Source organism: Ictalurus punctatus, chromosome 28 (assembly GCF_001660625.3).
Source record: "Ictalurus punctatus breed USDA103 chromosome 28, Coco_2.0, whole genome shotgun sequence".
NCBI lineage: Eukaryota > Metazoa > Chordata > Actinopteri > Siluriformes > Ictaluridae > Ictalurus > Ictalurus punctatus.
Window position 1 is genome coordinate 15,667,222 of NC_030443.2, and position 26,312 is coordinate 15,693,533.

Genomic DNA, 26,312 nt, shown 5'->3' on the forward strand with positions numbered 1-26,312 from the left:
ATATAGATAAATGGACTGACCTTCTCAGCAGAACAAGAGACCTGCACTGGTACCTATTTAAAAAGCCTTATTTCAAAAATTACCTGCACATATATGCTTTCAGTCACATGGGAAGGACAATAATGCCTATAAAACCTGTTCTCAATGTGCTTCAGGCTCATTTTAAGTGGATGTCCTTTGAGTGCATGAAATACTACAGGCTTGTGGGTTCTTTCACACCAGGTGTCTTTATGCTCCTGTACAACTCTAATAACTTTATTAAAATGTTTAACTTTGGGAAATTAATACATCTTCTGAGATGTAAATGAGTTATCAGAAGACCATGAGTTTATTTTCTGAAATGAACGACTTAGAACTATTTCTTAAAAGTTTTATTTACAAAGAACACAAACACACACGCACACACACATTTACATAATACATCTTTACAGAATACATGTGCCATCTTTGTAATATTTCATCGACTCCATCTGCTGTGTCATTGCCAGAACCTCATGGAATCCTGTGCTAAGGCCTGACATGTGTTGGAAATAAGCTTCCTTCTCCACCTGGATGGTCAGATTATTCACACCCGCATCCTTCAGAACTGCAGTCACCTGATCAAAAATAAACAACATCAATACCAGCACTGTTTAAACATCGACTACGAGTAGGACAAGCCAGGTTATTTCAGAACACAGTTTTAAAGCAATGCAGTTCCAAGGAAAGATTTGATCAGACCTGCTGAATAATTCTCTGCTCCACAACATCGGACATGATTTGTAGGTGAACGGTGCCGGCAAGGACGTTAGCAGAATGCCTCCAGAAGTGCGAGTCACGGTAAGACAAGACGCCTTCAATTTTTTGAATCTGGAAAGAAAATGAAAGGAGTTTGAGCAGATTTTAAGTTTACTGCCTGCCATAAACAATACCGTAATGCGTAAATTTTACTATTAGTATTCATGCTCTTATACCACAATGCTTTCGAATTCATGAATCTGATTGGTCGGAAGGTATTGATTGATTCTGTAACAGCAGCTTTGACAGTAGTTGCACTGCAAGGTTTATATTAACGCATTCATTTTAACACATCCAATCGCATCACCTCACCCTAGCATTGATTATTTTTCTAAAACAGCACTCCCCATTATGTTGTATTTCTTATTTAATTAATAATACTAGTTTCAATTCCTATTTAGGCAAAACAAACAAACAAAACAACTCACCAAACAAGCCAACATTCTTAAAGAAGATAAAAGTATTGGCACCCTCGACAGTGTTTGGGTGGCAGGCCAATAAAATGACATTATCTCATGCTCAGTACTTTCCCCACATGCAGGTTTTATTTTTAAAATAATCGACATAACCGCTTTAGTTTTTATTTTATGTCTCCCACGTGACCTACTCCACAAACACTACCTTTTCAAGGGCAAAGTTAAGCTCCTTCTCGTGTTCTGGTGGAATTCTCAGTAAAAGAACTTCACAAGCGTCCTTCAGCAGCGGGATGACACTGAGGAAGATGAGGACGGCAATGAACAAAGAGCATATGGGGTCTGCTATCAGCCAGCCGAACTGATTGATCAGAATTGTAGATATAATGACTCCGACGCTGCCCAGTGTGTCAGCCAGCACATGCAGGAAGACTCCTGAAACCATTCAGTGAACATGTATCAGCATCGGTCACAGTTAACGAACGTAAAAATACTGTCAGGCCAAAGAATTCTCACAAAAAACAAAAACAAAAACAAATTATCATGATCACATTATATGCAGCTACCTCTCATGTTAGTGTTCATGCCTCTTCCTCCAGAGCCGTGGGCGTGCCCATGGGAATGAGAGTGACCGTGACCACCGTGGCTGTGCCCATGACCTCCATGTCCGTGGTCTCCGTGGGCATGACCATGGTGCGAGTGGCCATGCTCATGACTTGAACAGGCGCTCTTTGATGCCCCATGGGAGTGGGCGTGGCTAAAAGCGCAGATGCCCAAAAGGTTCACGATCAGGCCGCCCACAGATACTGGCTGTTGAGAGAGCAGAAAAGCACAAATGAAAGTCAGATCTATATACAAGGGGGTGCCAGTTTATAAAATGGTCAAAATCAATTTGATCATTTCTGACTTCTCAGAACCTCTATCAATAACCTGTAACAGAACAGAATTATTGAATAATTTTTACAATTGATTTTGTGATGATATTACAACTTGGGAAATAAATGCAAAGTTGAACTTTACTACAAAAATAAACAGTACGGACTGTACCATGAGAATATACTGTACTTTTATAAATGAAATAAATATTAAATATATTGACTATTAATAAATACTAAAGTAAATAAAAGATACAGATCCAAACTGAACCAAAACATAACACTCCAAATAACAAATCAAAAGAGACATCCAAAATGAACCAAAAAAACTTCTAAATTTGTCAGTGAATTTTTAATTCACCTCTAGAGGGCGCTGTTGTACGGTATAACGACAGCGCACCCTTCTCAGTCGCAACCCGGAAAAACTATAGGTGTGGATTTTTGGCAATAACGATCAAATCGGTCGACCTCTACCACAGACGACTAGTTCTACAATAAATAAAATTATTATTATTATTTTTTAAATCAATCAAACACTTGCCGCTAGCATGACGGTGTTGATGTTGGGAGGGTCGATCAGTCTGGAGAGCGACTCCACAAACACGAAGAAGGCTATGACCATGAGGAACATGCCGTTAACGAACCCAGAAAGAATCTCAACACGGCCATACCTAAAAAATACATTTTATACAAAATATCAGCACCATGCCAGTATAAATCTACGGCGTTTTTACAAAGCCTATAAATCCAACCATTCAGATACAAAACAAGTCGCACCCATAAGAGTATATCCTTGTCGCTTTCCATCTGGTCATGAGGGCAGCGAAGAGTCCGAGTACCAAAGCTGAGCAGTCAAACAGCATGTGGAAGCCATCAGAGATCAGACCAAGGCTGTTGGTCCACACTCCATAGAACAGCTCCACAAATGTGAAGGCCTTAAAAAACAAAACAAAAGTGTTACAGCATTGTTACTCGTACAGAATTCTTCAGTACTGTCAACACTTTGTGTCTGAAATGTTACTTAAAACTATTCATCTACTGACCAGTAAAATACAGAATTCAAATATATTTCATTCATACAAAGCAATATTAAAGGAATACTCCAGTGTCTTTCTTGTGTTATTAATAAAGACAAGAACTTTGGGAAGGAAGTAGCGAGTACAGCCAATTTGCTAAGCCTAGCGTAAATCAAACTGATGTATTTGATATATTTTGTATATTTTTAACAAAACTGGTGTATCCACTACCTGTCAAAAGTTTAGACACCCATTTTCCACAGTTTAGAATAATAATCAAGTCATCAAAACTCTGGAGTAACACAAATGGAACTATGTGAATTGTGTTGTGATAAAAAAAAAAAAAAATCCAAAATAAATCAAAATAATTTAGTATTTTAGCATCTTCAAAGTCAACGCCCTTTTTGTCTAGAATTTCCAGAACTGTATTCTTGGCGTTTTCTTGAGGAGTTTCCCTGAGATGCTTTTTAAACAGTATTAAAGGAGTTCACACTGACACTGGACTCTTATCGGCTGCTTTTCGGAATATATATTTTTTTCTAAATAAAATGTTAGTTTTCTAATGAAAGAAATGAATACGTCGGCACGATTATATTTTTGTCTACAACACCGATTTCAAACATTTAATCACACACCTTCAGATCAAAAGCTTTTAAGATCATGAGAATCATTTCAGTCGAGTGTCCACAAACTTTTGACCGGTAGTGTATATGTATTATAGCGTGACACACTACAAGCGATGTGAACTTCAGGTTTTAGGTTCTTTTCTCAATACAGGGATGCATATGTGGTAAATGGCGCACTTGTATAGCGCTTTTATCCAAAGCGCTTTACACACTCACACACCAATGGTAGCAGAGCTGCCATGCAAGGCGCTAACTTGCCATCGGGAGCAACTTGGGGTTCAGTGTCTTGCCCAAGGACACTTCGGCAGGTGGCGTCATGTGGGCCGGGAATCAAACCTCCAACCCTACGATTAGTGGACAACCCGCTCTACCACCTGAGCCACAGTCGCCCCGTGTACAATACAGTATTGTACATATCCTACTGATGCAGTGGATAGACAGCAGGCTGAATAAACACTGGAGTATTCCTTTAAAAAGCTCATATTTCACTGATTCATGATTAAACCCCTTACCAAGTTGAGGCACAGGAAGTAGAAGATCTGTCGGGAATCGTACTCCTCGAGGATCTGCTTGAGCGAGTCTTTGATGAAGCGAGGGAGGGACTGAGAGCTGTGCTGCAGCGCATCGCCCATCAGGTTATACAGAGGAGTCCCTTCAGGCGAATATCCCACCAGCGTTCCCTTCTGTCCTTTCTTAGAGGGAGAGGACAGGATGCTGTCGGCTGCAAAACGGACGCACACGCAGGAAAAAAAAAACATGAACTGTGCATCAGGTTCAGGAATAATATTTGCTAATAGTGTTTCTATATGGTCACGTGGGATAATAGTTACTGGCCTGTAACGCTGCTTTTCGACTGGATGACATGGATTTATGACACGGTTCACGTCGTAATCCAAATCCAGGATTGTTCACAACTTGATTGAATACGTTTTCGACCACACGCAGATAAACGTGCAAACAGGACACGCTCGGGTGGTGACGAGGTTTCCTACACGATGCGGACGGTTCACGTGACCATATAAAAGCAGCCGATAAACAGGACTTTGACTTTCCCTTCGTATCCAAAACTAACGCAATGTTATCAAACACTACCAAAGTTCTAGCTAGTATTTTCAAATTCACGTCTGACCAGCGAATGGTCTGATCCATTTCCAGCTCCTCCCCTTTCTCCATATTCAGGATGAACCAGAACTAATTCAGCACAAAAAAAATAACAAAACATTCAACAAAACAGAGGAATCGCTGATCTGTTCACCATATTGTGCCGTACGCTTGAAACGTATACAAAGCTAAATGTGTTAACCTGTTAGTATTAACGCCCAGTCAAAAGAGCTTTTTACATTTTCTATTCGGACACGTTGCAAAGAAACGCAGGTTACCGATGAACCTCTAATGTAAAAACTTTCCTTTTATGTTCATAAGCATGTCTTGATTTAATACCCCTGGTGTGTTTTAGGGAAGTGGGAGGAAACCAGAGAACTCTATGGAAACCTAGGTGGACACGATGAGAACATCTGGAACTACACAGAGACAATATTCCAAAGATTCCTGCACCAGGAAATGTTAAAAAAAATAATAATAATTTTTTTCCCCCCACTGTCACTCTTACTCAAGCAGACGCCGGGTTTAGAATTGTGGTTTGAAAGTGTTAGGCGTGTAACTTACACATGATGAAGAAGCAGGCGCTGACCAGCACTCCTCCGGACAGCACATGCTCAGTGCTGGACTGCTGGCCGCCCGTCCTAATGGGCCGCAGCTGGTCCGTCAGCGGGTGGGTCCAGAAGTTGGCCAGAAACAGGCCGCTGAAGAACAGGAAGTAGGAGCTGTAGCGGGCGCAGCGTGGGGCCTCGAGCTTTGTCATGCAGATAGACTCCACATAGAAGTCCAGGATCATCACGGAGAAGACGATCATGGAGAAGGGCAAGACCAGGCTGGACCATGACTCCACCTTGCTCTGGGAATTTTAGGAAAGTCGTCAATATAAATATATAAATATAAATAAATAAATAAATAAATATTCTAGTGGATGGTGAAACAAACATATCTTGTAAATAAATAATAATAATAAAATATAGTAAGAGCTGATATAGGAATGTAATCAACACTTTCTGGCCAATCAGATATGAGAATTTTGTAAACACTGAGGTACAATAACTAATAATATACTATTCATTACATGTGTAACTTTTATGTACTTCCAGGATATAACCTCTAACATTCCTATTCCAAACACGATGATACTCCTGATCAACTCGTTTCTACACAGACGAGATCAGTTACGAACCTCCGTGGTGGCAGAGAGCACAAACACCCAGGGCAGCAGCAGTACAGAAGCGACCAGGTTGGACAGAGCGTAGAGGCGCTTCGCTCCACCAAGTTCCACTGACAGTTTTCTGGAGTGTGTGTGGAACGCCACCTTCAGACACAGCGCTAGAACCAAGAGCACTACTCCACCCTGAACACAGAAAACACACACAAAGAGATAAATATCAGTCTCCGCTCATCCACACCTGAACAGGAACGACATAACATAACATAACGGAATATTTTACTCACTTTATGGTCGGCCAAACCTAAAAGCGAGATCCCTGTGTATAAGGCATGGGTGAGAGCGCTGTCATGGTGTCCCTCGGCTGCGAGTCAAACAGTTAAGGGCAAAGTAAGACACGCTATGAAGAGAAACAACGCAGTGGAATCTGACGTGTTTAGGTAGGATACGGTGCTCCGCCATCTTGGCCATGAGGTCATCGTTATCGAAGAGCAAAAGACATGTCACTGCAATGATGAAGAATGCAGCGCCTCTCGTCTATGAAAAGAAAACAAAACACAGAAGATCCTGGCATGCTGTTATGTAACAAACTGTACAACGGTCACAAGATATACTAATCAAATTCAACACTAGTCTCCGGTGGGGGGAAAAAAAATCATTCGTATCATTCAGTTATGACTAAACAAAAACATATATAAGTCTGCTATTAAACTCTAGAAAGTAAGGAAATAAAATAACGCTGAACTTTATTACAAAAAAAAAAAAAAAACAGTACTGACTGTACCATGAAAACATACTGTACATTTTTCAATGAAATAAATATATTAAATATTAAAGTAAATAAAAGATATATATCCAAACTGAAACAAAAAGTAATGCTTTTAATCCAAATAACTAATAATACCAGAGACATCAAAAATTAATATAAAAAAAAAAACCACTTCAAATAACAACAAAACTGTCAGTCAGTTTTTATTTCTCCTCTAGAGGCCGCTCTCGTACACTATAACAACATAAGATGCTTCTTAGCTTATCGGTGTGGATTTTTGCCGATAACGGATAGTTCCAGTGATCAACCGGACGACCTCTAGCGCCGACACTGGAGACTCCTTCCAAAAAACGCTACACAAACATCTCCTTACAGTAAACTTCACCACATCTATAGCTACATACATTTTTAATATGCTCATATGGAGCGTCTGCCGTACAAGTCCCTGAGCACGTCGTTACTAAAGAAACAATAACATATTAGAAGGAGTGCATTAATATAACCCTTTCAGCTGGCACTATCAGAGGTGCTGTTATAGAAAATTAATCAACAGTCTCAGTAACAGAGCTCTCTGTGTGTGTGTGTGTGTGTGTGTGTGTGTGTGTGTGAGTGAGAGAGAGAGAGAGAGAGAGAGAGAGAGAGAGAGAGAGAGAGAGAGAGAGCTGGTATCTCGTACTTATTTCCATCCTTACCTTAGAGGGACCTCCGTCTGAGGTGGTGAAGAGAACGGTGAGGAAAGCGATGACCACAACATCGTTGTGCTCGAACAACAGCAGTGTCCTGTAAGACAAAATTTAGGCTTTGTTCTCTTCTCATGATGCGTATACCAAAGAGGGAGAGAATTGAGCACGGACAGCAGCGGTTGACGGGTTTACCTTAGCGGCCCACAGAGCGTCAGGCCAAAAAATCCCAAAAGAGAGATCACACAGCTGATCACGGCGTGCTTGAAAATTTTGATCCACTGAAAGAGAAGCGTTTGATATGAACATGTCTGAACTCGATTAAGATCAAAACAAGTCACGGGATGATTTTTTCCCCAGTATGTACCTGTCTTTTGGTGACTATTTTTCCTGATGAGAAGGGCTTTTGAAAGAAAAGTAAAATCATCGCACACCTGTGTTGGAAAAAAGGAAAGAATTACATACGTAACAAGAAGAAACACACATTAAGTGCTTTATTCCTCTGATACCACAGCAATCTGATAACGCTAACATTGATTAATTTATTAAAGAACAACATGCTATAAACTTTTAACCATTTCTAGTTACATTTAAGGATGTAGAATGTCTGAGAAACAAGTTAGTTTCTGGTATCGCTTATGTTATAAGGGTTAGAAACCGAAGAGAAACTTTTTTCTCTGTCTTAAGGTTAATATGTCTATGCTGACTAATTCTGAGTCAAGAATTCAACAACGCTGAGTTATAACATTTAATAAAGTACATTGTAACATGAAGGCTATCGTTACACTGAAAAATCACTGTCCTGTGGAACTGCTTACCCAAATTTGAGTATGAAGAGAAACGGCACAATATGTACAACTTTGAGGAGGTCATAAGACTCAAAAATTCCTAGAGCCTTCAACAACTTGGTGAAGAAGAGCAACAAAATGTATCTGGTCAATCTGGAAAAATAAAAAAGTAAAATAAAAATGGAACAACAGACATAAAAATGGTAAGAACAGCAAATAATTGCTTCTGTTACACAGTACAAGTAGCTACATTTGGAGTTCAGTTATACTTATACGCGTTTGTATATTTGTAAAATAAATAAATAAGCCACTTAAAGCAGTATTCTAATAATTTCAAAGAAATATATTTTTCTGTAACTATAAAAAAAAAATTCAGTACATTCATTCAAATAATTTCAAATAACAAAAATCCATTTGATTAATGAAGAAATAAAATCACATTTTACAATCATAAAGCTACAAAGCAAGAACATGAGACCAGCTGCTACCAGAGGTTTAATAAATATAATGTTTAATAAATAAAATGTTTAAAAAACACGATGAAAAATAGCTATAGAGTGAATAAGATACAAAGACATGTTTAGGAGAAAATATTAAAGTACAAACGATTGTAATAATTTAAAACTTACACATGACAAGTTTATAGCTGCCAAATAAATAAATAAATAAATAAATAAATAAATAAGGCAAGACAAGTGATATCACAAAATATAGTGGCAAAGAAAAAAACCCACACAAATTCCAATCATTTTAAGAAATTATACTATATATTTTTAATTATTTTATTAACTAAAGATACATTTTAAATCATATGAGCTGCTTCCATTCAGTGTTTTAAAAAAAATGTTAGATAAAGATAAAATCCAATAAAAAGACAAACGTTTATTATTGAAAAAAAATCAAATAAACACCCTACAATGATATATTTGAATAATAAATAAATTACATTTTAAAAAGTACAAAATTTTAGCATCAAACCAGCGGCTTCCAAATAAATCATGCTTTATCATCACGATATCTGGTAAAACTCAGAAAAAAAAATGTATCATGACGTAATTTATCGCGATATCGATATTATCTCATCATATTGCCCAGCCCTGGTTAGCATTAGCATTTAGCTTACCTAGCATTAGGCACTTCAACGCGTCCCAGCTTTCCACCTGAAATGACATTACTGCTGTACTTGTCTTCCATTGTGTCTGTTGGAAAATGTCTCAACGTTTATACCTTTTATTTAATTTGTAGCCTCTATAAAGAGCTAGCTACCTAGCTAAGCTGCCTGAGGCTAGCTAAAGCACTGCCTACAAAATAACATAACTAATAGTAGTCAACGACTTCCGCCTTATTTAAAGCCTTCTAATATCGGAACAGCGGTATATACCGAAACACCCATCATCTGTTTACAAACAGCTTTAAAGTTACACAAATCCAATCTGCCTCTTTAGACTCAACATTGCTACAGCGCTAGTCAACGTCATCACTTCCGCGTAGGTTCTTCTTCTTTGTCGAATTGACGCAAAACAAAACAATGTGTTTTAGCGGCCCCTATTGGACTGGAGTGTAATTACAGCCGACACGTACAGTACACACAGGTTGGTCCTTTCACACCATATCCACCTCATATCACTCTCATCTACACATGTGAACGATTAGGGGTTCCCAAACTTTTGGTTTAGGAGTTAGCACGTTTGCCTCACACCTCTGGGGTTGGGGTTTTCGAATCCCACCTCTGCCCTATGTGCACGGAGCTTGCATGTTCTCCCAGTCCTTCATGGGTTTCCTCCGGGTACTCCGGTTTCCCCCAGTCCAAAGACATTTCAAAATGGTCCCAAGTGTTTGAATGTGTGTGATTTTGCCCTGTGATGGGTTGGCACCTCATCCAGGATGTCCCCCACCGCCTTGACGATACCCCGAGTTCTCTGGGATAGTCTCCAAGCTCCCTGCAACCCTGTGTAGGATAAGTGGTACGGAAAATGGATGGAACCAACAAAGAAACCAACAAAGAAACCAACAAAGAAACTAGAGTATTCTATGGGGGATGAGATACATAAATAAATCTGTCTGTCTGTGTATAGGAAACTTGTATTAATAATATGACTAGCATAACCAATTATTCTATTAGTAAAGAAGATGGATGGATGTCCCAAAATCCATAGCAGCCTCCACTAATATGAACTTCTGCAGATGTCACGTTATATCGTTTATCTATCTACTTCAATCAGGACATTAAAAAGTACATATATTTTATTTTCCGTGCATATAAACACACACAAAACGGCTTCCGGGATTAAAACCGACCGATCTGCATCCATCAATTCAGAAACGCCGATTTTTCTTCTGCAGAGGCAGCAGCAAATGGGAATTTCGGCTCTTTTTTCAGTGAGCCGACTCAGCTCACCTACAGAGTCGACTCTATCAGCTCTCAAACGGCTCATTCATTTAATGTAATTTTTTTAACATTCCAAATTGTTATTCTTTGCCTATCTATGACTGAAATGTTGCATGAAATAGTTTTTCTATCTTCTAATTAGTCAAATAACATGAAATAATTGTTAATATCTGACACATACAGTAAGCATCACTACATTAGTTATTGCGCTTCTGTCCATTTATAATAATAATAAACTCATCATAAACACAGCTGAGAGTTAAACACACGCCTCACAATTTCTACTTCTCTACACAGTTTAATAAATGACACTGCTAGAGTAAAGGCATCACCTGCATTTACAACAACAACAAAAATGCGAGTCAGCTTTCAATGTTGACCTAAAAGAGCCGACTCGTTCGCGAATGACACATCAGGGAAAGTGCAGTGAGCTGGATGCTGTGTAGCATGTTAGCACGCTGGCTCCGGGCGATTGTATATACATATATGTAGAACTTTACTTGATGCACAACATTTGAACGAAATGAACGGGATGCCGAGTACCACGGTAATTCAGATTACCAACCTGTCCTCGTCTGTCACTAGCGAACAAATGCGAACTCTCTTCGGCTTCCTCGGAGATATCGAGGAGTTGCGGCTCTACCCTCCAGAGTAAGTGCATGCCTGTTGGGCTACGCCAATCAGGAAACACCGAGGATGTGCAGGCCTGTACATAGAGTGTTAGCAAGCAAGCTATAGGGCCATGTATGTTGTTCTGGGCAAAAGTGGTTTAAATTATACATTTCCTGGAGTAGTCTACTAAACGCATAGGCTTTTGCTCTAGAAAAAAAAAATATACATATTTTTACAAAATATTAATAAAAAAAATCTACACGAATTTCTCCACAACAGATTGAACACTAATTAGCTTTGTTAGCATGTAGCTAGCGTAATATTTATATAACGTTCACATTTATCTACACTACAAATTGAATTACGCACTAAAAAGCAGAATTGAAAATAAAATACAGAAATGTTTCTTGTAATTCTTGTTTCTTGAAGACATATTTACCAAATATGGTATTTTGTCCTATTGGGACTTGAGTAAATGTAATTTCTAAACAGTCTGTAAGGTTTTTAGTCTTTTGCTTCTAGATGATCTACACACCAGTCAGGAAAAAAAAGTTAATAATTTGCTGCTAAAAACTACTTTAACCCTTTAATGTCTGTTAGTCTAAAGAGGTACAGTTTAAGGAAGCAGAATTAGCTGGTTAGGAACCGTCTTCAAAGTGACACATCTGAATAAGACGAAGTCGCAGCTAAGACACAGTAGTAGTAATAATAATAATAATAATAATAATGCACAGTATTTGGCAAGCCACTTTACTAGGAACACAATACTAATAGGTAGGACCGCCCTACCAGACTTTGCTCTCAGAAGAGCCTCAGTTCTTCGTGGCATGGATCCCACAAGGTGCTGGAAACATTCTTTTGAGTTTCTGCTCCATGTTGACAAATTTTTCCATTCTTTCACATCCTGAAGATGCGCTACTGGATTCAGATCTGGAAACTGGATTTAGGGTACTCAAGTATGCTGATCTCGCTCTCATCGTCATGTTCGTTGAACCAGTTCAGGATGACGTGCTCTCAACAAGGGTGCTATCTTCCACTCGGCTTCACGCAGGAATAATGTTGCATTATCGAAGCCCTGTACAAATACACGCTCAGGCCGTACTCCAAACGCCTTTCCTGTTCACTGAACGCCGAGCCTATTAAGGATGTAAAATAACGGCGCTCTAGACCCTCCGTAGTGTGCGATACAACTAAGTTAGATTCAGCCACGTCAGGAGCGACTTCAATAAACGCCCGATTGGAAATCGCTAACAAGCGAAATGTAAAAATCTAAGACAGAAACCTTTGTTGTAATTTTATCAGTATTGAGATAAATGATGCATCATTTTCAATTAGCAGAATATTACCTACGCAGAGGATGTATTACGTGACATTTTATTCAGGCACAATACAGAACCGCTCTTTAAGGAGGACTCCCTACTCCATCAGCGCGTGGCTCACATTCAGTATCGGCTTGGCTCGCTTGGAACCTCTCCTGACGTGGTACTAAAAAAAAGTACCAGGTACTATCTGCAGTGGAAAGCCCACAAAAAGCGAGCAGAGTCGAGTCGAGCTGTACCGTACCGTGCGGTAGGAAAGCGCCATTTGTTGCAGACCAAAAGTACGTCCCAATTCTCGTACTCGTGCGCTATTCGATGCCGTTTTGTAGAATAAATAGTACAAGTACTGTGTTCACACTGAAAAGTCCAAATAGAAAAAGTACACTTTAAATGCCCGGATGATGCACTTTTTAATTAACCGGAAAAACGAAGTGTGGAATGTTGCACACGTCATGCACTGAACTGTCGCCGTATTAATTACGTCGCGGAGGTGATGGGGCTATCAGGCTCCGATGCTGAATAAAAAATAACCTTATTAAATTAATTCTCCACACGGTTGAGTACATAGTGTATAGTGCATCATTGTGGACATAACTAACGTACACCCCTTCATGGCAATGGTGTTCCCTAACGGCAGTGACTTCCTTCAGCAGGATTATACACCCTGCCAGACTGCGAAAATTGTTCGGAACGGTTTGAGGAACACGACAAAGAGTTCAAGGTGCTGATTTGGCCTCAAAATTCCCCAGATCGCAATCCGATCGAGCTCCTGTGGGATGTCCTGGACAAACAAGTCCGATCCATGGAGGTCCCACCTCACAACTTACAGGACTTAAAGGATCTGCTGCTAAGCTCTTGGTGCCAGCTACAACAGCACTGGCGTTCACTGGATGTTTTTTGTTTTTCGCACCATTCTGTGACCACTGCCACGTGATTGGTTGATGGATAATTACATGAACGAGCACAGAAGAGTACAGGTGTTCCTATTAAAGGGCTCGGTATATGCTAGTTCACAATCTATCAGTGTATGCATAATTATGCTTTTAAAAAAAAAAAAAAAGATCAAAATCTTCCGTATAAAAATAAATATTTGACTGATATTTTGTTGTCTCTCTTCTTTTCCAGCCACACGCCACTTTCCTTCTCATCCAAAGTGTGTTACATAAAGTACCAGGAGCCGAGTAGTGTTGGTGTGGCCCAGCATTTAACCAATACTGTGTTTATTGACAGAGCTCTAATTGTTGTGCCATGTGCAGAAGGTTAGTAACGTCTCGGTAACGTTCCTGTTTCTTATATTCACAGAAGGCTTGAAGGGTTTCCTGCAGAATCACTTGTCTTGTCTGACATTTTGCTTTCTTTGTGTTTTGTCGGTATATTTAGTGGATGGAGTTATATTCGGGAAGCTTGAGTTGTGTAATAGCGAAATGGACACTTGATGTCGATGTTGTTTAGCTTGTGTGTGTGTGTGTGTGTGTGTGTGTGTGTGTGTACATAAAATATGTTTGATGGTCTCAGCTATGCGTAGTTCATTAATTTCACAGTGCAACCATTCACTGTCTCTATATAACAGGGGTATTCAGCTCAAATTCATCCAGCTATGTAAAATTCCTTGTTTACAAAAGGTTTTTATAAGCGACGTGACGGTTTCCTTTTTACCGCGTAACCATTAATGATGTTTAAGGCTGGACATCAGTTTGAAATGGTTGTGTGGGGGTTTTTTCACACTGGTGCATCACGTTGATGTGTTTTTAAACTTGAAGCAGTGAATAAACTCGCTTCTGTCCAGTCAACTTTAGCCCTATTCAGACCGGATTCAATTTACATGCGGTCCTGGGGTCATTTCCTAAATTTTACAGGTTCTCCTCTATGATCTTATTCCCATTCCGATATCAGATTATCACTTACTGTTTTCCCTCCACCCTCGGAGGCCGTGTGATCGCTTTATTCTCGTCCGGATACACGTTTGTGATTTTCCTGTGCCTTTACTTTGTCTGCTGCTACGTGTCAGTGGCCCAGATATTAAACACTTCCCGAGTCGTGAAACGAGATTACGGATGCGTCTTGTATATTTTGTGAATATTGTTTTAACGTCTTTTCGCCCCAAAGTGAAAAGAGAGCCTGCGTCTTCTCAACCGATTGGACGGCATGTTGTGAATGGAGCGAGGTCGTACGGCCACGTGACGCAGACATCCGGGTTCGTCGAAAGTACAACCCGCTAGAAACTCGCTCCTCCTGTGGTCATTTTATTGCCGTCTGGGCAGAGGAGATGTGTAAAAACTTATTTCAGATGTCCCCCCTGAGGAACTGATCCAGTCCGAATAGGGCTTTAGTCGTCATAATCGTAACCATCGTTGACTTTTTATTTATTTATTTGTTTATTTATTTATAACTAGCCGTGCTAGTTCTCTAATCAGACCAGAGGATTATAATAATCTGTGTTAAAAAAGTTTATAAAATGCCCCTTTCTTGATGAGCTGCCTTCTGCTAAATAATTTGCATAAACGCACGTGATTGGCTGAAGAGTCCATACGAGTTTTTTTTGTGACTGTCGCAGCCAAAAGCGCGTGATTTTTCGCTACGGCGTTTTTCTAAATTTGCGGATTTTTGTGTGTTGTGTTTTTTTTTTTTTTTTTTTTTTTAATGTATTTTTTTGTTTTATTTGAATTGGCGAAATTAAATAAATTAAAATGTTTGTTTGGTAAACGACCTTTTCTCTGTACTCATGTTCGACGCACGTGGATCGAAGAGGCGCGTCGTGATGACGTCACGCGACGCGTCTCGGAACAAACCTGCGGAAAACCCGCGTTAATTCTGAAAAATTGCAAGCTCCTCCGAATATCGCGGGGTTCGCTTGAGTTCGCGTACACTTCAGTGATCCGGGCGGGACCGGGTGAAATGAGGATCTGCTACGGAAGTCGTGTTTAAAAAAATACTAGACCTTACGGCCATTTAAAAATAGGTTTTTTTTGTTTTGATTTTTAATACAGCGATTGGTATGATCCGGGTTTATCCGCCAAAACACCACGTTGAACCGCGCTCGGTCCGCCAGTTGACGACCCCTGCTATAGAACACGACTAATGGGTTAAAGCACATATACTCTATTTCATAGCACTGTAGGTGTACGAAGCCTTTTTGCTTTTTCCTGATCAAGAATTAAAATGTAATAATGTTTGTGTCTATGTGGACCGGTTGTATTGCAAGGTGGTCTGTGATTTAAAAAAAATAAAAAATTAACTTTTTTTTTTGCGCTCAAGGTTATGATTAAAGGCTACATGTGTGTGTGTGTGTGTGTTGTGGTGGTAATGTTGTGAGACACTCTGTCATGGCTGTACGTGAGTAACTAGGCCTATCTAACCAACCTGTTTCTTTTTTCTTTTCTTTTTTTTCCTTTTATTTATTTCTTTTTTTGACCCAAATGAAGAAATAAAAAGTATGCAGTGTTGTTAATAAACGATGGTATCCTAAATGAGCTGATCTGTCCCTGGAATTGAAAAAAAAAGAAAAACAAACACAACAAAACATTGCTTGTCCTCGTGACGTGCAGGATGGCTTACTGCGTTAATTAATTTGGTTTCTGTATGTTTTTTCTGTGTTGATTATGTGTGCATATCAGATGACTAGAGTGGCCCAGGCGTTACAGTACTACACTAGCCTGACTCAAGGCTTTGTTTTCCAAGCCACTAAACCCGCTGGGGCCCACGCTGCCTTCAAGGGGGGATTGTGACCAGGAGCGTAGCCGCTGAACCTTCCAAGATGGACACCTTGTCTCTTTTTTTTTTTTTTTTTTCTGTTTCTTTTCCTTTTGTCTCTTTTATTTTTTTTTCTCTGACATTGTGTCTTGCCTCTTCGAAGAGGCTGTTGCATATTTCATTGTGTTTGTTTCTTTTTTTTTTTTTTCCTTTTTTTTTTTTTTTCTTCTGTCCCCAAGTCCCCACCATTCCTCCTCTTCCCTATGCAGTTGTCCACTTTTGCGTGTCTCTCAAAGCTGTCCAGGTTGGCATCCAGTAATGGAGGGGAATTTGAACGGTACACAGGCAGCCGTGGCTGGCGATTAATTCTGATCTCTGTGTCTAATCTCTCTCTCTCTTTCTCTCTCTCTCTCTCTCTCTATCTCTCTCTCTCTCTCTCTCTCTCTCTCTCTCTCTCTCTGTCGGCATTGCCATGCTTTCACTTTGACTTAAGGATCCTGTATGATAACCACAAATGAGTACTATATTAACTTGAATTAACCTCTACTTAAGAACTAAGGAAGTTACAGATTATTGGCTATTTGCTTAAAAGGAATCAGAATTTTTTTTTTTTTTATTGAATCAGTTCAATTCTAATCTATCTACGTGCTTTCCTCACCCAACACTATCAGTTATTAGACAGTCTTTCACTCGGCGCATGCAAGAATGAATTAGACTAGCAGAGTTAATAGAAAGAAAAGGAAGCTGCTTTAATGTTTTCCCCCCCCTGAGTTAAACTTTTACAGGGGGGAGAGACGGGATTTTTGAAAGACACTTAAAATGTTCTTCTCTTCTGTATCTGATGTTCTGTGTGCTATTAGTGACGCAGCCAACATGAACGGTTGTCTTGTGTTGCACACCCTTTCCAACACTGCGACACGATTGCCCCAAGGAGAAAAGCGCCCATGCATGATATCGTATGGTTCATGCCCATTATGTTTCCAGTACAGGTGACCTATATACCACAAAGTGTTACCTCATTCTCTACATTTGTGTTGAGTTTTCTTTCTTTTTTTTTTTTATTTCCTTTTTTTTTTTTTTTTTTTTTTTTTTTTTAAAAGAAGGAAAAGGACAATATATTTTTTTTTGTTTGGTTTATATATGCTACTTTTAGGACAATAGTAAAGTGAACAAGGTTAAAGCTGTGCTAGTAAATTGGACTAGTGACAGGCTCATGTATGATCGGTGTTGGATCTCCTCTCTCTTGTGTGCATTTAGAAGGGAGAAAGTGCTGTTGCTCTCCATTGCTCGCTCTCACATCAGGTCACTTGCCCCGTAGGAAAGATCCCAGAGGAAGCCAAGGCTCTGTCCCTTCTGGCACCCGCAGCCCCAGTGCCCAGTTTGATGCCCGGCGGAGGACTGCTGCCCATCCCCAGCCCTGCCCCGCTGCAGAACGTGAGCAGATATTTCTCCTTTTTAACCAAAGTACCTCAGAATATATCTTCTCTTCAGTAGTTAATTCCGATGATGTAAGTTTGTGTTTGGAGGTCAGTTAGTGATGATAACGCTGCGTTCGACTCGCTGACACAACTTGTAATTCCCAACTTCCAACCAAAACGCCACCTCATATATACTGTATATACTAGCGTTTGCTGTAGATCAGTCAGTGTAGAGACTTACATATTTGCTTCCCCGGGGGGGGGGGGATTATTTTAAGTTTTTCTTTTTTCTTCACATTGTTTCTGGACCATCATCCTTACTATGTTTAGTGAAAGAAAGCCGTATTGTACTTACAGTCGAAAGTAAGTCTGTTAATTTCACCAAGTAACATTAGAGATTTAATGAAAATGTTTGTGAGTCAAGGTATAAATATGTATCGCCTTAATGTAATGATATATATTCACAAATAAGTAATAAGTTATTCACAATTTATGGCAAAATATGCTACAACTTCTTTTACAAAACTAAAAAATGCTAATTTTGCAGGCAGGCGAGGCGACTCGCACTACGTGAGACGAGGTCTTGCATCGCTGTCTGCGAGCAGTTCTCACGCTACACTGCGAAAACTATTTCTGTCATGGCCGGTTGCGGGAAATACCACACAACCCACAGGTGTCTGAGGACGAAACTACCTAAAGCTGTGATCACATGTAACATCTTGTTTGAAATGGCCAGCACCTGTTTTACATAATAGTCCTATAGACTAGACCGTGTTTTCACAATCGACCCTGAGCTGCTTTAGGCGCGCTCTCAGCTGCATTTTGGAACGGCGTATTTTACAACCCTGATTCCAAAAAAGTTGGGACGCTGTGTGAAATGTAAATAAAAACCAGAATGCAGTGATTTGCAAACCTCAGAAACCCATATGTTCTTCACAAGTCAACATAGAAAACATATCAAACGTTTCAACTGAGGAAATGTGTAAGTGTAAGGAGGAAATGTAAGTGTTTTCTGTATTCTATTGTGAATGACGTACGGGTTTATGAGATTTGCAAATCATTGCATTCTGGTATTTATTTACGTTACACAGCGTCCCAACTTTTTTGGAATTGGGGTTGGGTCCCACTTTGACCAGCGGATTTCATCAGGAAAAGACGTTGCATATGAACACAGCCTGATTTATTTATTTATTTATTTTAAAGCTACCAAGCCACGTGAGATACTAACATTAGTTCTTTCGGGGGATCTTTATGTAACGTCAACTAATGGCTAGGTTAGCCATTTCTTTAGTTTCAAATTAGTTATATCTTTTCTCTATCTGCGCTCACTATCATTAGCATCCACGAGAAATACTCCCTAACAAAAAAAAAAGTTTATACTTCATTTGTTCTTTGTCGAGGCTTATCTTATATAAGATAATATAAGAAATATCACATCAGCTGCTTAATTAGCTTGGTGATGAGCATCTATCACACAAACGTTCGTCCAAACACTGTTTATTGATTGGCAGGTCGTTCCTGGTGCCAGCTTACCGTTCTCTTTGAGATCAAGCCATGTCTCAGTTTTTAAAAAAATTTTTTTAATAAACATTCATTCTGATATGTCACCCTTTTTGCATTCATTCGGTTCTACGAAAAGCCTTGGGCACTGTACCTAAGCGTTTCCATGGTAGTGAAAACCCTGATAAACATGACGAGCATGACGGCATCGGTGTTTTTGTTCCACTGGTAAGATCGAAAATGACATCATTCCAACCTGTGCATTACTAGTTACGAGGTGAGTTGAACGCAGCATAGGGAAGAGTTCTTCAGCAATCCAGATCGGAGAAAAGCACAAAGCCAGATTTGCTGTTTAAAGAAGTTCAATGATGATGATGTTTCTCCATGTAAACGGTTTTGGAGAGTTATCTGATTATTTTGTAAATGTAAGAACACTTTCTCATCGATTCAGGGTGTCTGAGCTTGGAATGAATTAACGAAATAGATCAGAAGGTTGCGTTCACTTGTAACGATTGAGATTCTGCGTAATTTAGCAGTTGGGTTTGCCGCTGGCAGCACGGGCCCCACTGCACCTCGGGCTCGACTCGCCGCTGAGCGCCATCTCCTCTCAACCCCCCATCATGGGCAACGTGGACCCTTCCAAAATCGACGAGATCCGCAGGACGGTGTATGTCGGCAATCTCAATTCTCAGGTATCCACTAAAGCGTCATCTTTTATTCAGTCTGCAATATCCCTGCTTTCGACTTCGTTTCCGTTTAGATTTAATTGTGGATTTTGGATCGTTTGCACATAACACCAAACACCGGATGCGAATACGTTCGGTAATGCCGTGAAAACTCTCGAGACGGCGTGAACGTCTTTCAGTAACGTTCTGAGCGTTCTTCTTGTAGACCACCACGGCAGACCAGCTGCTGGAGTTCTTCAGGCAGGTCGGCGAGGTGAAGTTTGTGCGCATGGCAGGAGACGAGACTCAGCCGACGCGCTTTGCCTTCGTGGAGTTTGCCAACCAGGACTGTGTGGCTCGAGCGCTCGCTTTCAACGGAGTCATGTTTGGGGACAGACCTTTAAAGTGAGTCATGTCTTTTTCCATCTGCGCACACACACATGTTGTGATGATGTTTCAGTTAAGTAAAACTGTTGTTAGTGTTATTATTATTATTATTATTGGATGTATTATTTTTCACGTGACCCTGCTTGTTATTGTATCAGCTTTAAATTCTTTCTGTGTAATATTAGGATCAACCATTCCAACAACGCCATTGTGAAGCCTCCGGAGCTGACTCCTCAGGCTGCTGCTAAAGAACTGGAGGACGTGATGAAGCGCGTGAGAGAGGCTCAGTCCACCATAGCGGCAGCCATCGAGCCAGGTTCTTCTTAATCACAGGCTTTGATTGTTGTATAATCTGTCTGTGTTAACCTGTGTGTTGAGAATCGATGCATGCGTTGAAGGACATGTCTTTCCTGTCGCATACAGTAGAGGACAAAAAGCGCTCCTCCAGCAGATCCAGGAGATCAAGAAAGTCCCATTCCAGATCTCGCTCTCATTCCCGTTCTCGCTCGCAACGGAAACGCTCCCGATCCAGACACGGGTGAGTTTAAAGGCTTTTTGTGTCACTTCTTCAGACCACGCTTCTTCTGAACAGTGATTTTATTTCACATATTTGAACGAGTCCCACGCATCTAATCTGATTTTGCTTTGCGTGGAAGGGGCCGGCCGTCTCAGAGCGCGTGGAGGAGGACGGCTGACTCGCACAAGAGACACTCCAGAGACAGGAGATATAGCCGCTCACACTCCAGGTTAGAGTAAACGCTGACTGTACTTGGAATTGTACTCACTCAGGCTTGTCTCATTCAGGATTGAATGTCAGCTTGGAAAAGAATCACAAAGCCTTTCTTTGTAAAAAAATGACTTTTAACTTGTCTTTTTGTTAGAGAAAGGCGGAAAGACAGGGATGGGAAGATGAGGAGGGGGGCTGATGCTGACGATAGGAGAAGGGACAAAAAGGGAAGAATGCCTTTTAAAGGTTACAGAGGATCCTCGAGATCCCCCAGCAACAGCAGGTCAGCAAAACGTTATGTTTATTCACTTAGATAATGATACCTCGGTAAAAAAAAAAAAAAAGACAGTAGGGGTAAAAAGCCTTTTTAAATTTTTTTTTACATTTTTTTTTTTTAAACAGGGGACACAGGAAGAGGAGCAAATCACGCTCCAGATCTGTAAGGAAGAAAGCAAGGTCTCCATCACCAAAAAGGTAAAATCCAGCATGCTCTTTGCAGGTTATCTCGAGAAGGACACGGCATGATCGAGAAGTATTCCTGTAAAATATTGGGAGGTTTAATGTTTTGTTCGTTCCCTCAGAGGAAAGAAAGACCGGAGGAGAGAACCTGGGCGGGACAGCGGTAGGGAGTGGAGAGCGAGATCAACATCCCGGAGGAGGAGCAGAGACTCGGACAGGCAGAAGAGCAAAGCCAAGTCCAAACAGGTGAGACTAATACACGCGCTAACCATACATACGTATGAAGTCCGATTTATTCCATATGCACGCGTTCACACGAATGTACCTTCACATCTCAGGACCACCAGAAAGCCACTGTTGGGCTGCTGATTGAGGTTTTTAAACGTTGAGTAGTAGTTCAAGCAACTGTTTGACGCTGAACACAACAGCGCTTCACCTTCACGTGCTCACTGAGAGTAGGCTATTGGTTAAGAGGCAGGAATTTTGGCCGATAGTTGGCTGCAAGCCTTTTATAATCGACAAAGTGGTGTGTGAGAAGGCGGGACTTACAGAGAGGGGTTAAAGCAATGCAAACATGCGCATACATGATGCAGTATTAGACCATAAGCACATCATAATGAAATTAAACTATTTTAGTTGACGTGTCCGGGGAAAAAGAGGACGTATGGTCACCCTAACAAAAGCATTTCAGACAGCACTTTGTGTTCATTTCTGCCTAATTAACTTTGCGTGAAATTTATTTGCGCGTGCACCAGGACGTTGCTCGTGTGAGTCACGACTGCCAAGAGAGAACCAGAACTGTAATCAATCAGCTGTGTGTGTTCTTTAAATAATTTTTAAAAAATTGTAATCCTGATAGTGTTGCCATTTTTTTGCAGAACATACCTGTAATCTGATTACTTTGTTGTTGTTTTTTTGACGTAACTAACAGCTTACAGCTCTGTTGTATCCTGACTCCCCAAACCTGTTTATTAGAAGTACAATTTGCATTTAAACACACAATGTTCAGCACTGTCGTTAGCCTCATTGCCCAGAGCTTACCGTCAGAGATAAGCGCCTTACAGGTTAAGATAAACCATAGTAAACCCTGCAGGATAATGCGGCAGTATCTGTGACTCTGGTGCTCTAGATGTAAGGCAATAATAAGTTAATCGTTTCAGATATTCTTTGGAAATAACGTTCACCATCTTCACTTACGTGACTGATTACAATCAGTTCCGCTGTCATGGTCTACTTCAAAGGAAAAATACCACTTTGATGATATACTTCAAAACATGATTTTATCTCTGGAATCGGGGTCAGAACGTTTCTGCCTAGTAAACTGCGGTCTCCAATCCGTCGGTTTGATTCAGAACACAGATTTTTATTCTTGGCGGAAGCGCACCTTGGAGCAAACATTTCTTGTTTGGTTTTATTATCGGATAAACTCATCGGTTTTAAAAGACAGGAGGTGTCGGCGTATACTATTTAGCCTAGATAGCATAGCTGTTATGAATTATGACCCTTGCGACATGAGAGACACCTACGCAGGAAAGTACGCTTTTCTGCTTTTCCAGCTAAAGCTGAAAGGTCAGATCGAGCACGAAGAAAAGGGCAGATTTGCAGTAGTGCTAGAAATTTTGTGAACCCTTTAGAATTTTCAGTATATCTGCATGGATATGACTTAAAAACATCAGATTTTCACACAAGTCCTAAAAGTAGATAAAGAGAACCCAGTTAAACAAATGAGACAAAAATATTATACTTGGTCATTTATTTATTGAGGAGAATGATTCGGTGTTACTTATCTGAGTGGCAAAAGTATGTGAACCTCTAGGATTAACAGTTAATTTGAAGGTGAAATTAGATTCGGATGTTTTCAATCAGTGGAATTACGATCAGGTGAGAGTGAGAGAGCGAGCGAGCGGTCTTATTTAAAGAACAGGATCTATCAAAGTCTGATCTTCACAACACATGTTTGTGGAAGTATATCATGGCACGAATAAAGGAGATTTCTGTCGAGTTGTTGATGCTGATCGGGCTGGAGTCCTGTAAAGGGTTTGGACTCCACCAATCCACAGTCAGACAGATTGTGTACAAATGGAGGAAATGCAAGACCATTATTATCTCAAACTTTCAAGCACCACTGTATTAATAATAATAATAATAATTTAAAAATCTATAAAATTCACCTGGCAGTGAAGGGAGTTCACTGAAGGGAAAAGGATGTGGGATGCGAGAGATGCTTTTGGTTTAAATGTAAATTAAAATTCGACGACACAATGTCATTCATCGATTATGTTAAATGTTTTAAGCCTTGACAAATCATTGTTGTGTAAAACACTTCGGGACTCGCCTTTATATAGGAAAATAATAGAGATGCGCCGGTGTATCGGCCGATGAAGGCTATTTTTCACGCTATGGGCCATCGGCTGATGGTTTAAAAACATCCCACGATCAGGGCCGATTATATCCCGTCAATCAAAAGAGGGCGGGAAAACACATCGATTTCATGCCGTGTGTGAAGATGATGTCTTGTGTGTGGAATGATGACAAAACTGCAGATTGTAATCTCTGTAATCTCTGCACTGATCAGCTTTTACACCAGGAGTGACGCAGGAGTTTCAGCGTCAAGTCTAAAAAAAAAACATTCAGCCGCTCGAATTTAATTCAGCCGCTCGAACTGAATTAAAGCACCAGTACACAGATGAAAGATTTAAATGAAGACGAGTTGACAAAAAAGTATATGTTGCACAGAAAAATTATATTTGTAGAGTAGTGTATTTCATATCCAGTTAAATTTAATATATAAAAAAGTTGATGATGTATATTACCAGGTTGATGTTCAGTGATGACGTTGAAATGCTTGTGTTTGTGGTGAGTGAGTGTGAGACTAACAGGATGTTTTTTAGACTTCAGTCCATGTTGATATGAATTAATGACATTCAATAAGTTAAGAAATCTTACTTTAATCTTCAGAATTGAGTTCATGTTAATTAGAGTAATGTGTTTTCTGTTTGAGACCAGTTACTGTGAAACAACTCGTTGAAATGGAGAGAATCAAGTTTTTATTTGCATTAATTATTAATTTAGCGGTGCATCTCTGGAGAATAATATAATACATAGGAAATGATCAGCTTGGTGGTAGTAACCGTAACTCCGCTTCATGTCGTTTTCACACTACTCCATCATGGATTATTTTCCTATAACAGCAAGGGTTTTTTTTTTCCTTTATAGACAGCACCCCTGTAGAAAAAAGGCTTTTCATTAACCAGCGTGTGGTATGTTGTTTTTTTTTTGTTTTGTTCCCCCCCCCCTCAGATGGAGAGCGGGTACAAGCAGAAGGAACAGGACTACGAGAGCGATGGTGAAGACATGGGCGGATCAGGTGTCAGCGAAGACTTTTCTCCTCACGCCCATCACAACGGCGAGTACAGCAGCATGCACGCAGACGAGGGCGAGGACTTCTCCAGAGCTGAGTAAAACCCACTGACTGAATTACGGCGAGCCGACACTTCACCAGGGTTCACATACTTGAAATGTTCATGTTCTTCTTTGTACAGTGTTTTCTCTCTTTTTCTCTCAATCATGCTGTTAAGATTCTTCAAACTGTTTTTTTTTTTTTTTTTCTTTTTCTTTGTGCTACTTATAGTACGAGAGCTATATTGAAATATCCTGTATGCTTGTGTGTGTGTGTGTGTGTGTGTGTGTATAGATCCAGATTTCTATTTCCTTTCTTCTGTTTTGTCATTTTTAGATATGAAGCACCTCATGGACCTGCCTCAATACTCGTCACACTATCTAATATCCTGACTTTTTACTAGAATCCAGGGGATCATTTCTTTTACACTCATTTATTGATATAGTTATGCAAATGCCCTCAGTTATTAGGAGTATAACCTTAGTAATAACATGTTAAAGGAAATACGGGGGACACACACACACATAGTATGTAAAAAGTGCCTGGGGAAAAAGATGCACATATTATGTATAATTATAAAGCATAGATATAGCTTGTGCATTTATCTCAGTAACCCATTAACAAGGCTAGTAGTCAGTGCTTTTTAGATGTATTTTTTGCACAGTATTTTGCATAAACCAGTAAATAATGATGAGGTATACAGTACTATTACTGTACAGTGTTACTAAAACCGTCCGTCAGATTTTTTCAGCTGGGTTTTCTTTTTTCCCGTCATGTTTTATGTGCAAGTCTTTAAAATTGAAGGAAGAATTGGTGATATCTGACTGTAAAAAAATATATAATATATATATATATATACACACACACACACACACAAATATATATAATAAAAAGTGTGTGCGTGTGTGTATATATAATATGTATAACTGACTTGAGTTCTACATTCTCATCCAAATTTGGGAACATTACAAAGATCCTGAAAATAAATTTTTTTATATAGTTTTGTTTAGTCAAAGATGTAGTTTGGCCATACATGTATGTATACTGTATATAGTTGAGTACAGATGTTTGCACACCCTTAGGACAAAATGACGATTAAATAAAAATAAGAAAAGCAAAAAAAAAAAAAAAAGTGTTAATTTCAATAATGAAGGTTTGTAGTGTATGTTGTGACATTAATAGAAGGGGGGAACGTTTGCATTTCTTTCCACGCGTGTGATTCTTCTCTGCATCGTCATTTAATCAGTTCTGGAGTCACTGGAAAATTTCTTTTTAAACTGTTATGGATTGTTGTCTAATCGCAGGACGTGCCCATGTGTGTTTCGTATTTACCTTCCTAGAATTGTATTTTGTTCTTGAACTGTAAAACAAAGATGCATTTCACTTCTTTTTTTTTTTTTTTTTTTCTCTTCTTTTTTTTTTTTTTAAAAAACATTAGAAAAACATAGGGGGAGTAAACTTTTTAAAAAATGAATTTAAAAAAAAAAAAAAAAAACCTCAAATGATCAAGAGGAAGTGATGGTTCTTGACCTA

General features: G+C 39.7%; 2 protein-coding genes across 12 annotated transcripts; one reads left to right on the forward strand and one right to left on the reverse strand.

Moving 5' to 3' along the window:
* Positions 1-356: 356 nt before the first annotated feature.
* slc30a5 (solute carrier family 30 member 5) lies at positions 357-11,848 on the reverse strand. 4 transcript variants are annotated; one of them, XM_053676815.1, is made up of 18 exons: positions 11,654-11,848; positions 11,168-11,308; positions 9,337-9,412; positions 8,244-8,366; positions 7,793-7,859; positions 7,621-7,706; positions 7,438-7,525; positions 6,426-6,513; positions 6,264-6,340; positions 5,992-6,162; positions 5,373-5,661; positions 4,220-4,428; positions 2,843-3,000; positions 2,607-2,736; positions 1,757-2,000; positions 1,399-1,625; positions 721-849; positions 357-596 (listed from the first exon to the last, which is right to left on the reverse strand). In XM_053676815.1, exons 3-18 carry the CDS (start codon positions 9,405-9,407, stop codon positions 426-428), a joined length of 2,328 nt encoding a protein of 775 aa, XP_053532790.1. In that variant the 5' UTR covers positions 9,408-9,412; positions 11,168-11,308; positions 11,654-11,848; the 3' UTR covers positions 357-425. The 4 variants fall into 4 exon arrangements, with proteins under 4 accessions (XP_053532790.1, XP_053532792.1, XP_053532791.1 ...); XM_053676817.1 differs by lacking the exon at positions 9,337-9,412 and having other exon boundaries at positions 11,654-11,842; XM_053676816.1 differs by lacking the exons at positions 11,168-11,308; positions 11,654-11,848 and having other exon boundaries at positions 1,757-1,996; positions 2,603-2,736; positions 9,337-9,723.
* Positions 11,002-26,199, forward strand: srek1 (splicing regulatory glutamine/lysine-rich protein 1). Of its 8 annotated transcripts, XM_047152049.2 has the most exons (13): positions 13,658-13,792; positions 16,148-16,560; positions 17,084-17,212; positions 17,542-17,657; positions 19,675-19,833; positions 20,033-20,211; positions 20,379-20,509; positions 20,617-20,731; positions 20,850-20,939; positions 21,075-21,203; positions 21,323-21,394; positions 21,502-21,625; positions 24,680-26,199. In XM_047152049.2, the coding sequence occupies exons 3-13, from the start codon at positions 17,182-17,184 to the stop codon at positions 24,839-24,841; spliced, it is 1,308 nt and encodes a 435-aa protein (XP_047008005.1). In that variant the 5' UTR covers positions 13,658-13,792; positions 16,148-16,560; positions 17,084-17,181; the 3' UTR covers positions 24,842-26,199. The 8 variants fall into 8 exon arrangements, with proteins under 8 accessions (XP_017315383.1, XP_017315384.1, XP_047008005.1 ...); XM_017459894.3 differs by lacking the exons at positions 16,148-16,560; positions 17,084-17,212 and adding an exon at positions 11,002-11,253 and having other exon boundaries at positions 13,659-13,792; XM_017459895.3 differs by lacking the exons at positions 16,148-16,560; positions 17,084-17,212 and adding an exon at positions 11,002-11,253 and having other exon boundaries at positions 13,659-13,792; positions 19,678-19,833.
* Positions 26,200-26,312: the final 113 nt, after the last annotated feature.

Coding starts and splice junctions, on each gene's coding strand:
- slc30a5 (XM_053676815.1), bottom strand. CDS start 9,407: ATGGAAGACAAGTACAGCAGTAATGTCATTTCAGGTGGAAAGCTGGGA. Junction 6,341..6,425: donor GGCCAAGATGGCGGAGCACC/GTATCCTACCTA, acceptor TTTGACTCGCAG/CCGAGGGACACCATGACAGC. Junction 5,662..5,991: donor TGCTCTCTGCCACCACGGAG/GTTCGTAACTGA, acceptor TAAAATTCCCAG/AGCAAGGTGGAGTCATGGTC.
- srek1 (XM_017459894.3), top strand. CDS start 11,126: ATGAACGGGATGCCGAGTACCACGGTAATTCAGATTACCAACCTGTCC. Junction 17,658..19,674: donor GCCCTGCCCCGCTGCAGAAC/GTGAGCAGATAT, acceptor TGCGTAATTTAG/CAGTTGGGTTTGCCGCTGGC. Junction 20,732..20,849: donor CGCTCCCGATCCAGACACGG/GTGAGTTTAAAG, acceptor TTTGCGTGGAAG/GGGCCGGCCGTCTCAGAGCG.